The 15225-nt window shown below is 41.6% G+C and overlaps 1 protein-coding gene across 1 annotated transcript in view; it reads left to right on the plus strand.

The window, feature by feature from the left end:
• The window catches only part of LOC122553027 (metabotropic glutamate receptor 1-like), a 299057-nt gene that overhangs the window by 54806 nt on the left and 229026 nt on the right, over window positions 1–15225 (plus strand). The window contains exon 3 of the mRNA XM_087991568.1: window positions 4306–4555. Coding sequence (XP_087847694.1) covers window positions 4306–4555 — 250 coding nt within the window. The remainder of the gene's footprint in view (window positions 1–4305; window positions 4556–15225) is intronic.

Consider the following 15225-nt stretch of genomic DNA (forward strand, 5'->3'; position numbering starts at 1 on the left):
TGAAGTGTCCTGATGACTGCACTATGACAAACGTCGATAAAACGTGTCACTTTTCAGCAATAATTAAGTCTGTACTATCAAACTCCTGATTTCCATAACTTATGTCAGCTTTCAAGTATATTTAACCACAATTTAGAATTAAAGTTGCAAGATAAATTATTTTACTGAAAAAAAAACAAACTCTTCCATACAAGTAATAATATTCAGTTACGTTTTTATGGTTTCTTCTACCTAATCCACAAAATGGAAAAAAAAATGCTAACACTATGAGTCTAAACATTAAGCTAGCTTGTTTCAAATGTATTGTTTGTTAAAATAAACTTCAATCAGGAATTCAATCCCTAAATCTGTATGTTTTACTAATCTCACCTTCACCAAGATATTGGTCATCCCTGCTAACTCTCCTTTATTAGCTTGACATCTTTCTTTTAGAACATAGAACATAGAAAAGTGAAGGACAGAACAGGCCCTTCAGCCCACGATGTTGTGCCGAGGATTATTCCTAATGTAAAATAAAATAACCTAACCTACGCACCCCTCAACTCACTGCTGTCCATGTGCATGTCCAGCAATTATTTAAATGTCCCTAATGTCTCTGCTTCCACACCACCGCTGACAATGCATTCCATACATTCACAGCTCTCTGCATAAAAAAACGTCTCTGATGTCTCCTCTATATTTTCTTCCTAATATCTTAAAACTATGACCCCTCGTGCCAGTCAGTCCTGCCCTGAGGAAAAGTCTCTGGCTATTAACTCTTCTCATATTATGCCTCTGTAAGCTGCCCTGGAATAGCTTTCTACATAAATGGTGCTACATAAATAATGATGCTTCCTTGGGATTTCAAATTACAAATTTTCTGTTGGATTTCTCCAAATTGTCCTTGTCAGATTTCCAAACTTCACCACTTCCAAGTCATGGTAAATCAGTTTGCTTTTGCATTTGTATGGAATTACTAGCACTTGCTGAACTTTGAATATCTCAGCTCCCATAATTCAGAAGAATTGGCAATCATGTTGGCAACTGAGCCAACCACATATTTAAATTTAAGTTCAAATTTAAGTTGTTTCTCTCCTCAGCCTATAGAAATGTACAACACTGTATTAGGTTAAGCTTGGAAATTGTATTGCTGTTATTTTGATTTTAAAGACTGCTTACATAACTAAATTACAAATTTAAATGATAACACCAAAAAGCAAAAGTAATGTATTTCTATTACAACTGTATTAAATTAGTGCACAAAGCATTGCTGTATAATCATGTGAAGTATTTATTGTATGATGGTTTGTTATACTTCTTTCGTAAAAGTCTACTGTATACGGTGCTCACTTTGTAGTCTCCTCTACATTGGGGAGACCAAATGCTGACTGGGTGACTATTTTGCAGAACATCTCTGCTCAGTCCATAAGAATGACCCCAACCTTTCAGTTGTTTCCTATTTCAATACACACCATTTTACACTTGTGCTAACATTTCTGCCCAAGACTTGCTGCAGTGGTCCAGTGAAGCCCAACAGAAGCTGTTGGACAACATTTCCTTTTCTGCTTAAATAATTTACAGCCTTCAGAACTCAACATTTAAGTTCAACAGCTTCAGAACATTAGATTAGATTACATTACAGTGTGGAAACAGGCCCTTCAGCCCAACAAGTCCACACCGACCCGCCGAAGCGCAACCCACCCATACCCTACATTCACCTACCCTTACCTAACACTACGGGCAATTTAGTATGGCCAATTCACCTGACCTGCACATCTTTGGACTGTGGGAGGAAACCGGAGCACCCGGAGGAAACCCACGCAGACACGGGGAGAATGTGCAAACTCCACACAGTCAGTTGCCTGAGGCGGGAATTGAACCCGGGTCTCTGGCGCTGTGAGGCAGCAGTGCTAACCACTGGGCCACCGTGCCGCCCACAACATGCACACTATCCTTCAATTTGACTACGTTGCTGTCTCCCCAGTATCTTTATATTTGATCTTAGCAGAGCTGACCTATTTTCTACTATTCGTACCTATTATTAAAGCCTACGTTTGTGTCTAGATTTCTCCTTTTTCCCATTACCACTCCCTTTGTCTTTTGCTCTATGCACACTCACCATCTGTTCCACTAGCTCCTCCCATCCCTTTGTCAACAGCATAAAAAGTCCACAATTTTCAAAGCCCTGTCAATTCCAGAGAAGATTCATTGGACACAACAGGTTTTCCCTCTACTTCTCTCTCCACAGATGCTCCCAGACTGATTGAGTTTCTCCAGCACGGTCTGTTTTTTTTTCAGATCTCCAGCATCTACAGTATTTTTGCTTTAATTTGTTGTATTATAGATCCTGATCAATGTTGTATGAGCTAGCTGAACTCCTGGTCTCCAGACGACATATTTTCTGCCACCATCCTCCTTTGAGATTGTGATGGGCAGGGTCTGCTTTGTCTGATGTGGTAAAGGAAATCCACTAGGTAGTCTAACAAGAAGAGGCTCTTGTCTTTTACAGGATGTGAATTATTACATGACAGGAACCAAGTACAACTCTGATTGATGTAATAGACATTATTACTAACACGATGGGAAGACCTAGATGGTGGGTCTATATTGAGTCATAGAGTCATACAGCATGGAAACAGACCCTTCAGTCGAACTAGTCCATGCCAACCATAATCCCAAACTAAATTAGTCTCACCTACCCACACTTGGTCCAGATATCTCCAAACATTTCTTACTCAATTACTTACCTAAACATCTTTTAAACATTGTGACTGTATTGACCACTTCCTCTGGAGGTTCATTCACCAATTTACCCCTCATGTCTTTTTTAAACCTTTCTCCTCTCACCTTAAAAATTTGCCTGCTAGTCTTGAAATCCCACACCCTCAGGAAAAGACACTTGTCATCCACCTTACCTATACCCCTCATGGTTTTATAAACCTCTATAAGGTCACCCCTCAACTTCTTACACTCCAGTGAAAAAGGTCTATCCAGCCTCTCCTTATTACTCAAGACCTCCCTTCCCAGCAACATCCAGGTAAGTCTCTTTTGAATGCTCTATAGCTTAAAAATGTCCTTCCCATAGCAAGGTGATGAGAACTGGACACAATACTCTTTCAAGATACAGAGATGATCACCTCCTGCAAGGCTTTATGATGTTAGCATCGTGGGTAGATATTATTTCACTCTTAACCTTCAGCATTAACCTTTTAAGAAACAAACATCTAATACAATAGTGTTCCCAACAGTCTTCTCTAGGATGTAAGAAACCAACAAGTCAACATTGGATCACTAAAGATTGGTAAAATATTTATGATTTACAAATCTCAAGTAGTTGGATTTTAACCCAGTTATTTAACAAGGAAACGAAATGTGCATTTGTATAGGAGCATTCATGATCTCAGGAATCCCAAAATACTTTACAGCTGCAAAATACTATTGAAGTGTAGTCTCTGTAGGAATATACAGAGTGGGTGGCACGGTGGCACAGTGGTTAGCACTGCTGCCTCACAGCGCCAGAGATCCGGGTTCAATTCCTGCCTCAGGCGACTGACTGTGTGGAGTTTGCACGTTCTCCCCGTGTCTGCGTGGGTTTCCTCCGGGTGCTCCAGTTTCCTCCCACAATCCAAAGATGTGCAGGTCAGGTGAATTGGCCATGCTAAATTGCTTGTAGTGTTAGGTAAGGGGTAAACGTAGGGGTATGGGTGGGTTGCGCTTCGGCGGATCGGTGTAGACTTGTTGGGCCGAAGGGCCTGTTTCCACACTGTAAGTAATCTAATCTAATCTAATACAGGAAACATGGCTGCCAAATTGTACATAGCAAAAGCAGAAATAATTCAAATGTGCAGATAATCTGTTTTCTCATGATTTTGATAGAGGGGAAAATGTTGGAAACCACCAGGAAGACGATCACTTCCCCCGCCAATCTTCTTCAAAACGAGGGACTAGATTAAAGTAAAATATCTGGTCAGTATGGACGGGTGGGACTGAAGGGTGCCATTCTGTGCTGTACATCTCCCTGACTCTCGGACCCTATGACTTTCCTGAGTCCAGCTGAGAGGGCAAACAGGACCTTAGCTTAATATCTCATCTTAAAATTGGCACCTTTGAAAATGCAACACTCCCTCGGTATTCCATACTTGAATGGTGATTTAAATTATGTGTTTAAGGCTTTGGAGTGGGGCTTAAACCCACAATCTCCTGACTCCGAGATAAGAGTAATGCCGCTGAGCTACAGCCGGTACTATCTAAAATAGTGTTATGGTGACACCATGTGATCATTTTCCGGATTAATTCTTAATCAAAAGTGTCTCATATCTGTTTTAGGAAACTATGGAGAGAGTGGGATGGAGGCCTTCAAGGAGTTAGCTTCTCAGGAAGGAATATGCATTGCACACTCAGGTAAAATCTACAGCAATGCTGGAGAGAAAACCTTTGACAGACTCCTGAGAAAATTAAGGGAAAGACTGCCTAAAGCAAGAGTTGTCGTCTGCTTCTGTGAGGGGATGACAGTGAGAGGCCTGCTCATGGCGATGCGAAGACTTGGTGTACTGGGCGAGTTTCTACTGATTGGCAGGTAAGCAGATACCTGTTAATTTTCTGGTACAAACTATGTCATACCATCATGTATCTTTTATTGCGTTACTTTGTGAAGTGACTACTGAATATCCCCTAATATTACAGTGCGATATGCTACATATATCTGCTTTGCATTAGTATGTAATGATGCCACTGGATATCTGTAACATACATATTAGTGTAGATCTCAGAAGTCAATTCTCATCTTAATTGAAGATTACAGAATTTATAGGCAGCCCGTCTGAAGAAGAGACTTTGAATCCTCAGTTGAATTTTCAGCTGTTTTCAGAGTGGCCTTTGGCTGTTGGCTACGACAGCGTTGCTTTGTTAAGAAATAGATAAGACCTTTTAAGATTGGGGGCCTATGATTCATTTAGTGTATCCAATTGCAATCAGAATTTCTGGCACCATAAATATTCCACACCTAGGCTTTCAAAAACTACTTTTAGAGTTGGTTAGCTCAATTGGCTGAATGGCTGGTTTGTGATGCAGACTGATGCCAACAGTGCAGGTACAAATGCAGGTTATCATGAAGGATTCTCCTTCTCATCTTCTCCCCTCAGGTTAAACCACCACCAGCCGTCTCTCTCTCTGATGAGAGAGGAGCCATGTGATCCAGGAGGACTATGGTGGCTTTACCTTTCACATGTCTCAAGGTCACCACTGGCAGAACTTTATACCATCCCTCATCATTGGCAGGGGAGCTCTTTAAGTTCCCAGGGCTCTCAACACCTTCCAACCAAACTGTGTCTGGGCAGCAGTTTTACGGTGGGCTATGAGTGTGTCCTAGGGTGGCCCACACAGCCTTATCCTGATTGAGGACCTCAAACAGCACCTTGATAGTTGGCAGCATTTCAGTTGGCAAGAGAAGTCCAGTGCCAGGGTCTGTGAGGTGATGCCCAGCAGATGTTAACTGAGAGAGACCAGAGGATGCATTTAAATCACTGATGCCCTCTCTGGGATTAGCACCCCATTCCCCCTAACCCCATATTCCACAGGTTCTGCATCCCAACAACAGCCCCACCCACCTTCTGGGTGCTAACAAAGGGTATGGCACTGAGATGAAAAAAAAATCTCTTCACCCAGACAGCGGTGAGCCTGTGGAATTCTCTGCTACAGAAAGTGGTCGAGGCCAAAATATTGTATGGTTTCAATATGTTGGATGCAGTTCATAGGACTAAATGGACCAATAGGAGCAGAAAGTGGAACCAGCGTACTGAGTTAGATGGTCAGCAATGAGTATATTGAATGGAAGCGCAATTTTGAAGGGATGAGTGGCCCCCTTCTGCTCCTATTTTCGATATTTCTGTTTTTGTATCTACTCTCCTGATCTCACCTCTCAAGACTCCCAAACCTTTTTCTCCACTATCCCCTCTGGACCTATGTTTGCTTTTACTCTGGGGATTGTTTATAGTTGCAGAAGTGGCCATCAATCCAGGCAGCACTGCTAAGTCTACAGAGCTGACAGTCAGATCAACAGGCAAGTTCTCTGGGATGGCACTTTCTGACCAGTGAGGACCCATTCACTGGTGGGTTGGGAAACGCTCCCATTTGAAAACTCCTGCCCCTCATATCAAGAGTGTGCCCCGTAGTTAATGTACTTAAGGCTCATCCATTCAAACTGAGTCTCTTTAGCCAACAAGCCACTGAGTCAGAAGCTCAGTACCATTGCAAAGGATTGATCTCATCTCCCAGGCTGACATTTCAACACATCATTGAACAAATGCTGTGCTCTAAAGGATGTGGTCTTTTTGTTGAGAGTACATTCTGAGTGCCACTCTGCCCTCTCAGGTGGGTGGCAATGCTTGTGTGGAACAATTACAAAGGAAATGATTTTCTTTGGGCTATCATTCACTTTGTGAAATGATACCATTCCCCATTCTATGGTAATTATTATTGAGAGAATTCCTTTAATAAAGTACAAAGACATTGGATCTTAAATGTCTTTTGATTGAACTAAACTTCTTGTCCTTACAAAAATATATCTTCTAGACAATATGATAACTTACACTCCCCCCCCCCCCCCCCCCCACTTCGTAGAACCATGAAGCAGTCTCCTCTAATGTTATACGACATGCCTGCCTGCATTACCGTGAATATGGATAATTAAAGCTCAAGCACTGTATCAGCCTTGCCACTGAATCATGAAACATTGTCACAGTGAGGAGCCAGGTGAACCGCCCATAGGCCGTAGCCTGTGAACAAAAAGTAACTTCAGAACGGCAACCTAGAAACTCAACGAAACTGGGTTAGTCGCGATTCACCACGGCAGATTCATCGCCAATGATTAGCCATTGCCAGTCCTCCACTAGCGTTTCTCCATTTGGGTCGTTTGATCTCTGGAGACTATTTGCCTCCGGAAATATATATATGTACCGATTGTTTTCCCTCCCACCTGTTCTTTCATACTTCTCAGTCCCCTTTATTTATACAACTACATACTACACATTGATTAAAAAAGAGGTAAAATAAATATCATTTTATTGGTTTATATATAAAAATGAGTTACAAACTTTAACCAGAAAAAGGAAATATATTTTAAAAATCTTTATAATGGCCGTAAAATCTCACGTTAATATTTAACAATGAAATTTTTTAGTTCATTTGATAGTTATGAGCTATTCCTCTAAGATATTCCAAACAATCTCTTTCACCGTATTCAAGAACAATATGTAATTGCTGAAGTTTAGTAGGGTTTGGTGGCGCTAAACTAATATCTTTCCTTTTTCGTTGAATTATTTTCTTCATGCTGCTTGTTGTCAGTAAAAATGCTAGGGCTGACTGAGGGACATCAGCTACACATTCGTTAATAAGAACACTAGGTACTTCCTGCGATTCTTCTGCACGACGTTTTAAACTTGTTTTCACTTTCGCAACTTGGACACTAGCTGCGGAAGGGGAATGTGTGTGTTAATTTATTATTTTTATCACAGTGCCACTCTTGGTGTGGATCTGACCGTTACATCGGCCCTTTGTTCACATCGCCAAAACTTAATACTTGAATCACTCTTGGATAGTTTTTCAAAAACATATATAAAACCATCGTGGTAAAACTTCTTATTTCCACTGTGAGAAACAGAACTCACTCACAAATCAGCCTGAGACAAAGCCTTAGAAACAAGAACAATTTATTACAGCCTTGCAAGTACCAGACGCTTCTGCAATCAAGCAGAAATGCGCGCGAAAACAAAACATGTAACCATTCTTATTCAGTTTGCAAGTTGCGGAATCACGCCTCCATTTTCCCATCTTATCATAAGCCGATTACCTCACTTGTTTTTTTCTCTCTCGTTATTTTCTTATCTGGCCATGCTGCTGTCCTTGTATGTCTGCATTCTTTGTTCCTTGTTTGTTACAGCTTGTTCTTTTATCCAGTTTCTCTTATCATACTATAAGCTTTGTTGTGAAATGCTCCTGCTGCTTCTTTTTGTGGTCAGCTACAACTCTAGCTTAAAACTATTTTCTTTAAAAGACCTTCTATATTCATTAAAGTCTTAGTTTTAAGTATGCGACATGTTACAAGAATTCCACGACCGTTTGTATAATGTTCCACCCCCGCAACACCCCTCCCCCCACCTGCAGAAACTGCATTTCTAATCTCCCACACCACGTTTACTAATAATTTCTGTTTCCATTTTGAAGACTTGAGGGTATATGGGAAAAAAAATAAGCTTAAAAAAAAACTCTCCTGTAACGAAAATAAGTTATTACTGAAACAACGCAAACACTACCTTAACCATAATAACGACAATTTTACACAGTTTAGATATGCTCGGTGGTCAAAGGGCAGTGGTTAATCTGCGGCGGCGAATCTGCTGTGGTGAATGGTCCCATCCTGACGAAACTCTGTCCATTACAGAGTTAAATGGATTCAAGGTGGAGCGTAAATTAGTTGAGCTGGGAGTGCACATCTATCATAGTAGGATAGGTAACAAAAGACTCAGGGTCAGTCTCTGAAATGGGCATGAGGTCCCTAAAGTGTGCAATTATGGATCTAGCAACTGTTGCCCACTCTGCCAAAACGATTTGCCCTGTATGAATACCAACCAAGTCGAATATATCCAAAAGTGGTTCATGTAAATGCGATGGTTAACAGAAGTATCACCAAGAAGCTATGATTTAAAAAGACACTTGAGAACTTCCCAAGCCTACTACAGTTCAATTGATCATTCCAGCTGCTTTCCAACTGCTCCCTCGCCTGATTGCTGCGAGCAAGCCTACTCTCCTGATCATTTTCCCACACTCTCTTCCATCAGTATATACCTGAATGCCACAGTGAGAGATGCAGGACTATGGAATTGTAATGGCCTTCATCACAATTTGCTTCCCACTGGCCAGTGAGTGTCCAAATACAAATATTAATGAACTTGGTAGTGTTGTGGTTATGTTAATTGGCTAATAAAAGAGCCTGTTTAACTGAACCAGAATTATGAGCTCCAAAAGTATTTTTAATCAACCTGTTCACATATGACACACCTCCAAGGCAGGTGAGCCAGAAACTGGGACAATAACCACTGTGCAGATATAAAGGCAAGTGAGGAATGTGAGCTAAGATAAAAAAATTAAGGTTCAGCATTGTAGGAATATTGGGTTACTATTGAAAGACAACTGGATTCACTCACTTCCACAACAATATGTTTAGCTTTAAACTTTCCTAAATGAGCCACTCAGTTGACCAAATTTCTGTGACAAAGTACAATGAGAATATAAGTAGGTGGGACCACCACACATTAGCTCATGCCCCTGGTACAGATGTGATGAAGGTGCACCAAGTCTGAGTTGGTTCTGCAACACCGAGGGATTTGTGGCAAAATTAGGAGAGCTATCCCACGGGCTGATCAAGAAGCCTGACTTAAACTAACAAACAGCTGTACTTTACAGCGAACATTCCAGACTCTGCCATCATTATTGCTGGGTAGTCCAACCACTTAGGCAGCATTGACACTAAATTCTGTGAAATGGATAATGCACTAAGGATAGCAATGGGTGCAGGTTTACTGTGTCCACCAACAGCAGCGATTTGGTTGTACCATTGACTGAACAACCTGAACAATATTTGACCCTGTAGATGGGAAAGAAATGACAAAAGATAAAAACCTACTTGATTTTGTTCTCACTGTGTTACACACCATCAATACAAATGTGTATGACAGTATTTGTAGGTGTGACCACTGCACAGTCCTTGCAGCAGTCACTGTCCATTGTCTAATGTGGCACTAACCTAAGGTAAGTGGGATAGATTCAGAACAAATCCAGGAGCTTAAAATTGGGCATACATGAGTCACTGAGGACATCTATGGCAGGTGATTTGTATTCCAGCACAAGCTACATCCTTTTGGTTCAGCATGCCCTCCCTCTACCATTACCATTACCATCAAGTTAAAGGACCAATCATGTTGCAATAAAGACTGAAGGCTCCATGAACATCATTGACCTCAATGATTATTGAATCCAGCACATCAACACAAAAGAGAGTTGAACACAATCAACGATCTTCAGATGAAAGTGCCAAGTCAATGTTCCATCTCAACCTTCTGCTGTGGTTGCTGGCATCAAAGCACTAAGGTTACCACCAGTTCAATTCATTCCATGTAATATCAGTAAATGATTGAGTGCCCACAATCTATGGGCCCTGACAACATCCTGGCACCAGAACCAGCTTCAGCTAAGAACCACTAGCAGAGTTGTTGCAATACATTTCTAACATTCACATCTACTCATAAAGTTATGCCCTGACCATGAAAAGCAGGGAAAATAATCCAGCCAATTCCATTCGTCTACCCTCAATCATCACTAAAACAATGGTTGATCTCATTAGCTAAGCAATGCATTTCCAGCAACAACATGCATGGTTTAGGATCCACAAAGACCACTTTAGTCCTGACCTCAGAGAAATTCTTCTCCAAGCAATGACCAAAAAACTAAATTCCAAGGTGAGATGAGAGTGACTGTCCTTAACACCAAGGAAGCATTAGACTGAGTGTCTCAATAATAAGTTGTGGTGAATGGAAATTAGATTCAAAGCTCCTCATTACTTGGAGTCTTACCCCAATACAAAGCAGCTTGACATCGTTTGAGGCTGATCATCTCAGTCCTAGCAAAATGAAGCCAATTTTAAACAAATAAACAGACAGTTTGAGAGAAGCATGCCATTGTGTCTCTCTCATTTTCAATCATTTACTCTTTCACAACCTCAGAGCGTCCCAAAACAATTTACAGTCAAAGTCAGCCATAGCTCCATTGGTAATACTTAGAGTCATAGAGTCCCTCATCCCTGACGCTAATGTAGTGAATCTCTTCAACACCCACAACAAAACTTGATGTTCTGTTGAAGTGTGGTCCATGAGTGGACGCTGTCCTTAGCTAAGGTCTAGCAGAGATTTATTAGCGTAGGAACATTGAAGACAGGAGCAGGAGTAGGCCATTTGACCTTTCAAACCTGCTTTACCATTCAATATGATCAGGCTGACCATCAAGCTCAATACCTTAATCCCGCTCACCCTTATGTCCATCGATCCCTTTAGCCACAAGAGTTATATTCACTTCCTTCCTGGCAATAAAATTCAGAACTTGTGCTGGCTGGGAGCCAAACCCAGTTCAATTGTTTGGAAAGCAGCGATGTTCACCACCGTACCCTGTATCTATCTAAATCCCTTGAGCTGGCCAATGGATTATGACATCATAAATCACTAGTTTCTCGAGACATTCCTTGGTACAAAGCAACCATTTCAGTGAAATTGCCTCTGTCATATTGTTCACAAGCATTCTTCAGCTGTCAAAACATTATTAGTCATTTTTGTTATGGTCAATGTTATTGGATTTTGGCAAGCTAAGTAAGATATGTCATTAAAATGCCTGTCACTGAATTGTCTGCTTGGTCCAGAGCCAGCACTCTGAGTTATACAATGTTACATTTAAATAGCAGTCTGTGACTTCAGTTTGTCCATGCTGTTATAGGAGTGTACTGTGAGGGAGCTTGCCATTGATAATCAGGTGAGATGTTAAACTGACTGTCTATTCAGGTTGGTATCCCATGTCACACTTGAAGGGCAGAGATGTGTGCCAGCCAAGTGGTCATTGATTTAACCTGCTGTCTATGGGAGCTTGCTAAGCATGGGGAATTTTCGTTGTTCATTACGTTATACAAAATGGAAGTCCTTCCAATGAAAATCCCTGATGAGAAGAATAATTATAGTAGGGTCAAGTTACAGCAGGCTGCATTTTTGAATATCTTTTCCTGGTCAATGACATACTTCCAAAGTGTTGCCAATGGTGTTAAGCTTCTTGAATGTGGTTTGAGCTGCACCCTTCCAGACAAGTGAGGAGTATTCCATTACACTCCTGACTGTGCCTTGTAAATGTTGGATTGGCTTTGAGGAGTCAGAAGGAGAGTTACTCGCTGCAGTATTCCTAGCCTCTGACTTGCTCTTGTAGCCTCTGTGTTCAAATGGGAAATACACAAGGGGGTCCCACAAACAGCAATGAGTAATGACTAGTTTAAACATTTGATATTGGTTTCCAACTAGAAATTTAGTAAAAGATTTCGTCCAAGCAAGTGCTGTGTTCTTGGGGGTAGCGTCTTTAAGAGGAGATGTTAAACTGAGGCTCTGCTGGTTCTGTCAGGCTGATGTAAAGTATTCAGTGTCACTGATCAAAGAAGAGGAGGAGAATTTACCAGGCAAATAGTTAGCCCTCAAACAGCATCTGAAATTCAATTTGACTCATATTATCATGCTGTGTTTTTTTTTGTGGCATCTTCCTGTGCTCAGATTAACTGCTGTGCTTTCCAACATAAGGCTGTCTACATTTCCAAAGCACAACTGGATGTTCAGCAATAGAGTCAAAAATTCTTATTTTCCATACAGACAGTTGCTTTGAAATGGCAAAATTAATTGCACATTATAAACAGATTCCATCAATCCTGCCAGTGAATACAATAAATGAAAACATTTCAGAATTGGTGTATGTGATGCATTAGTTGAACTTCATAAACATGGTTAGCCATTTCCTTAGCCAACCCTGCAAATGTCTGAATCACATCAGCTTCCATTTACATAACAATTTCCACAACTGCAGGGTGTCTTGAAGTGCTTGACAGCCACTTCAATTGAAGTGCTTGAATTGTAGTTACAGTTATAATGTGGAGTAATGGCACCACGAGAGTCCCACAAACAGCCACATGCAACAAACAAAATCTTTTTTATTGATGTCCATTGATGACCAGGGCATGGGGAGAACCCTCCACAGTTCTTAGAGTGCCATAGTAAACAATAAGAGATAATCTAATCACCACCCCTTGAAATTCAATGGTGTTCAGAATCCCCAACTATCAAAATCTTTGAAGTTACCACAAACTCACTGGATTCACCATGTTAACACAGTGGCTATAAGGCTAGGAATACTGCAATGAGTAACTCACCTCCTGACTCCCCAAAGCCAATCCATCAACTACAAGGCACAAGTCAGGAATGTGATTGAATACTCCCCAGTTGTCTGGATGGATGCAGCTCAAGCTACTTTCAAGAAGCTTGTCACCATCCAGGACAAAGTAGCCGCAACATACAAACATCCAAGTCATTCACCATGAACTCACTGCTCAGTAGCAGCAGTACTATCTACAAGATGCACTGCAGAAATTCACCAAAGATCCTTAGATAGCACCTTCCAAATCCATAACTACTTCCATCTAGAAAGACAAGGACAGCAGATGCATGGGGACACTACAACCTCCAAGCCAGTCATCATCCTGACCTATCATTGTTTCTTTGCTGGGTGAAAATCCTAGAATTCCCTCCTAAGGGCATTGTGGATCAACCCACAGTAGCTAGACTGCAGTGGTTCAAGAAGGCAGCTCACCTCCACCTTCTCAAGGGCAACTAGAGAAGGGTAATAAATGCTGGCCTGCCAACAATGTCCATGTAGCATAAGATCTTTTATACCTGTCTTAGATATTAGATAGGGCCTCATCTCATTCAAAGTGCTGCACTAAAGTGTAAACCTAATCCTCATGTCCCTGGAGTGTGGATTATACCCATAACCATCAATGGCTCAGAGGTGAGAGGACTAGTAACCAAGCAGAGTGGCAAATTCCTCTATGCTTTACCCCAGATTGTGTAGAATATGATTGAAAATGTCTCATTAGGCAATTTGGCTTAAAGGAAATCAGTCTTATAATCGAGTGTTGCAGGTCTGAATTTCAAAGTGCTACAGTTGTAGCAGGAACCACGTTGGATACCTGGACAGCAGGTTCCTGGAATTGGACCCTAATACCAGTTTCTCCTCCACCACCATGCTCCCTCCTCAGCTCTCACACCCTGCATCTTCCAGGATGGTGGTGGTGTGGGTTCTGGTAACTGAACTGGCCCTTAGAGCAAACTAATTAAAATAGTACCTTCCATTATAGTCTGAGATCCCTATCATCACCCCAGTGTACACAGACCTCTATCATTATCCCCTATTATCATACCAGTGTACACAGACCCCAATCATCACCCCAGTGTACACAGATTCCTATTGTCACACCAGTGTACACAGACCCCTATCATCACCGCAGTGTACACAGAACGCTATCATCATCCCAGTGTACACAAATTCGTATTGTCACAACAGTATACAAAGACCCCTATTATCACCGCAGTGTACTCAGAACCCTATCATCATCCCAGTGTACGCAGTTCTCTATCATCACACCAGTGTACACAGACCCCTATCATCACACCAGTGTACACAGACCCCTATCATCACACCAGAGTACACAGTTCCCTATCATCACACAACAGTACACAGACCCCTATTGTCACCCCAGTGTACACAGACACCTATTGTCACACTAGTGTACACAGACCCCTATTGTCACCCCAGTGTACACAGACCTCTATTGTCACACTAGTGTATACAGACCCCTGTTGTCACACCAGTGTACACAGACCTCTATTGTCACACTAGTGTACACAGACCCCTATTGTCACACTAGTGTATACAGACCCCCTACTGTCACCCCAGTGTACACAGACCCCTATTGTCACACCAGTATACACAGACTTCTATTGTCACACCAGTATACACAGACCTCTATTGTCACACCAGTGTACACAGACCCCTATTGTCACACCAGTATACACAGACCTCTATTGTCACACGAGTGTACAAAAATACCTATTGTCACACCAGTATACACAGACTTCTACAGTCACACCAGTATACACAGACAACTATTGTCACACCAGTGTACACAGATCCCTATTGCCACACCAGTATACACAGACCTCTATTGTCACACCAGTGTACACAGATCCCTATTGTCACACCAGGAAACACAGACCTCTATTGTCACACCAGTGTACACAGGTCCCTATTGTCACACCAGTGTACACAGACCTCTATTGTCACACCAGTATATACAGACCCCTATTGTCACACCAGTATACACAGACTTCTATTGTCACACCAGTATAGACAGACCCCTATTGTCACACCAGTGTACACACACCCCTATTGTCACACCAGTATACACAGACGTCTATTGTCACACCAGTATACACAGATCCCTATTGTCACACCAGTATACACAGACGTCTATTGTCACACCAGTGTACACAGATCCCTATTGTCACACCAGTATACACAGACCTCTATTGTCACACCAGTGTACACAGGTCCCTATTGTCA

This window comes from Chiloscyllium plagiosum, unplaced genomic scaffold, assembly GCF_037043375.1.
Source record: "Chiloscyllium plagiosum isolate Xiang-an unplaced genomic scaffold, Cpla_swu_hap1 HiC_scaffold_10, whole genome shotgun sequence".
NCBI classification, from domain to species: domain Eukaryota; kingdom Metazoa; phylum Chordata; class Chondrichthyes; order Orectolobiformes; family Hemiscylliidae; genus Chiloscyllium; species Chiloscyllium plagiosum.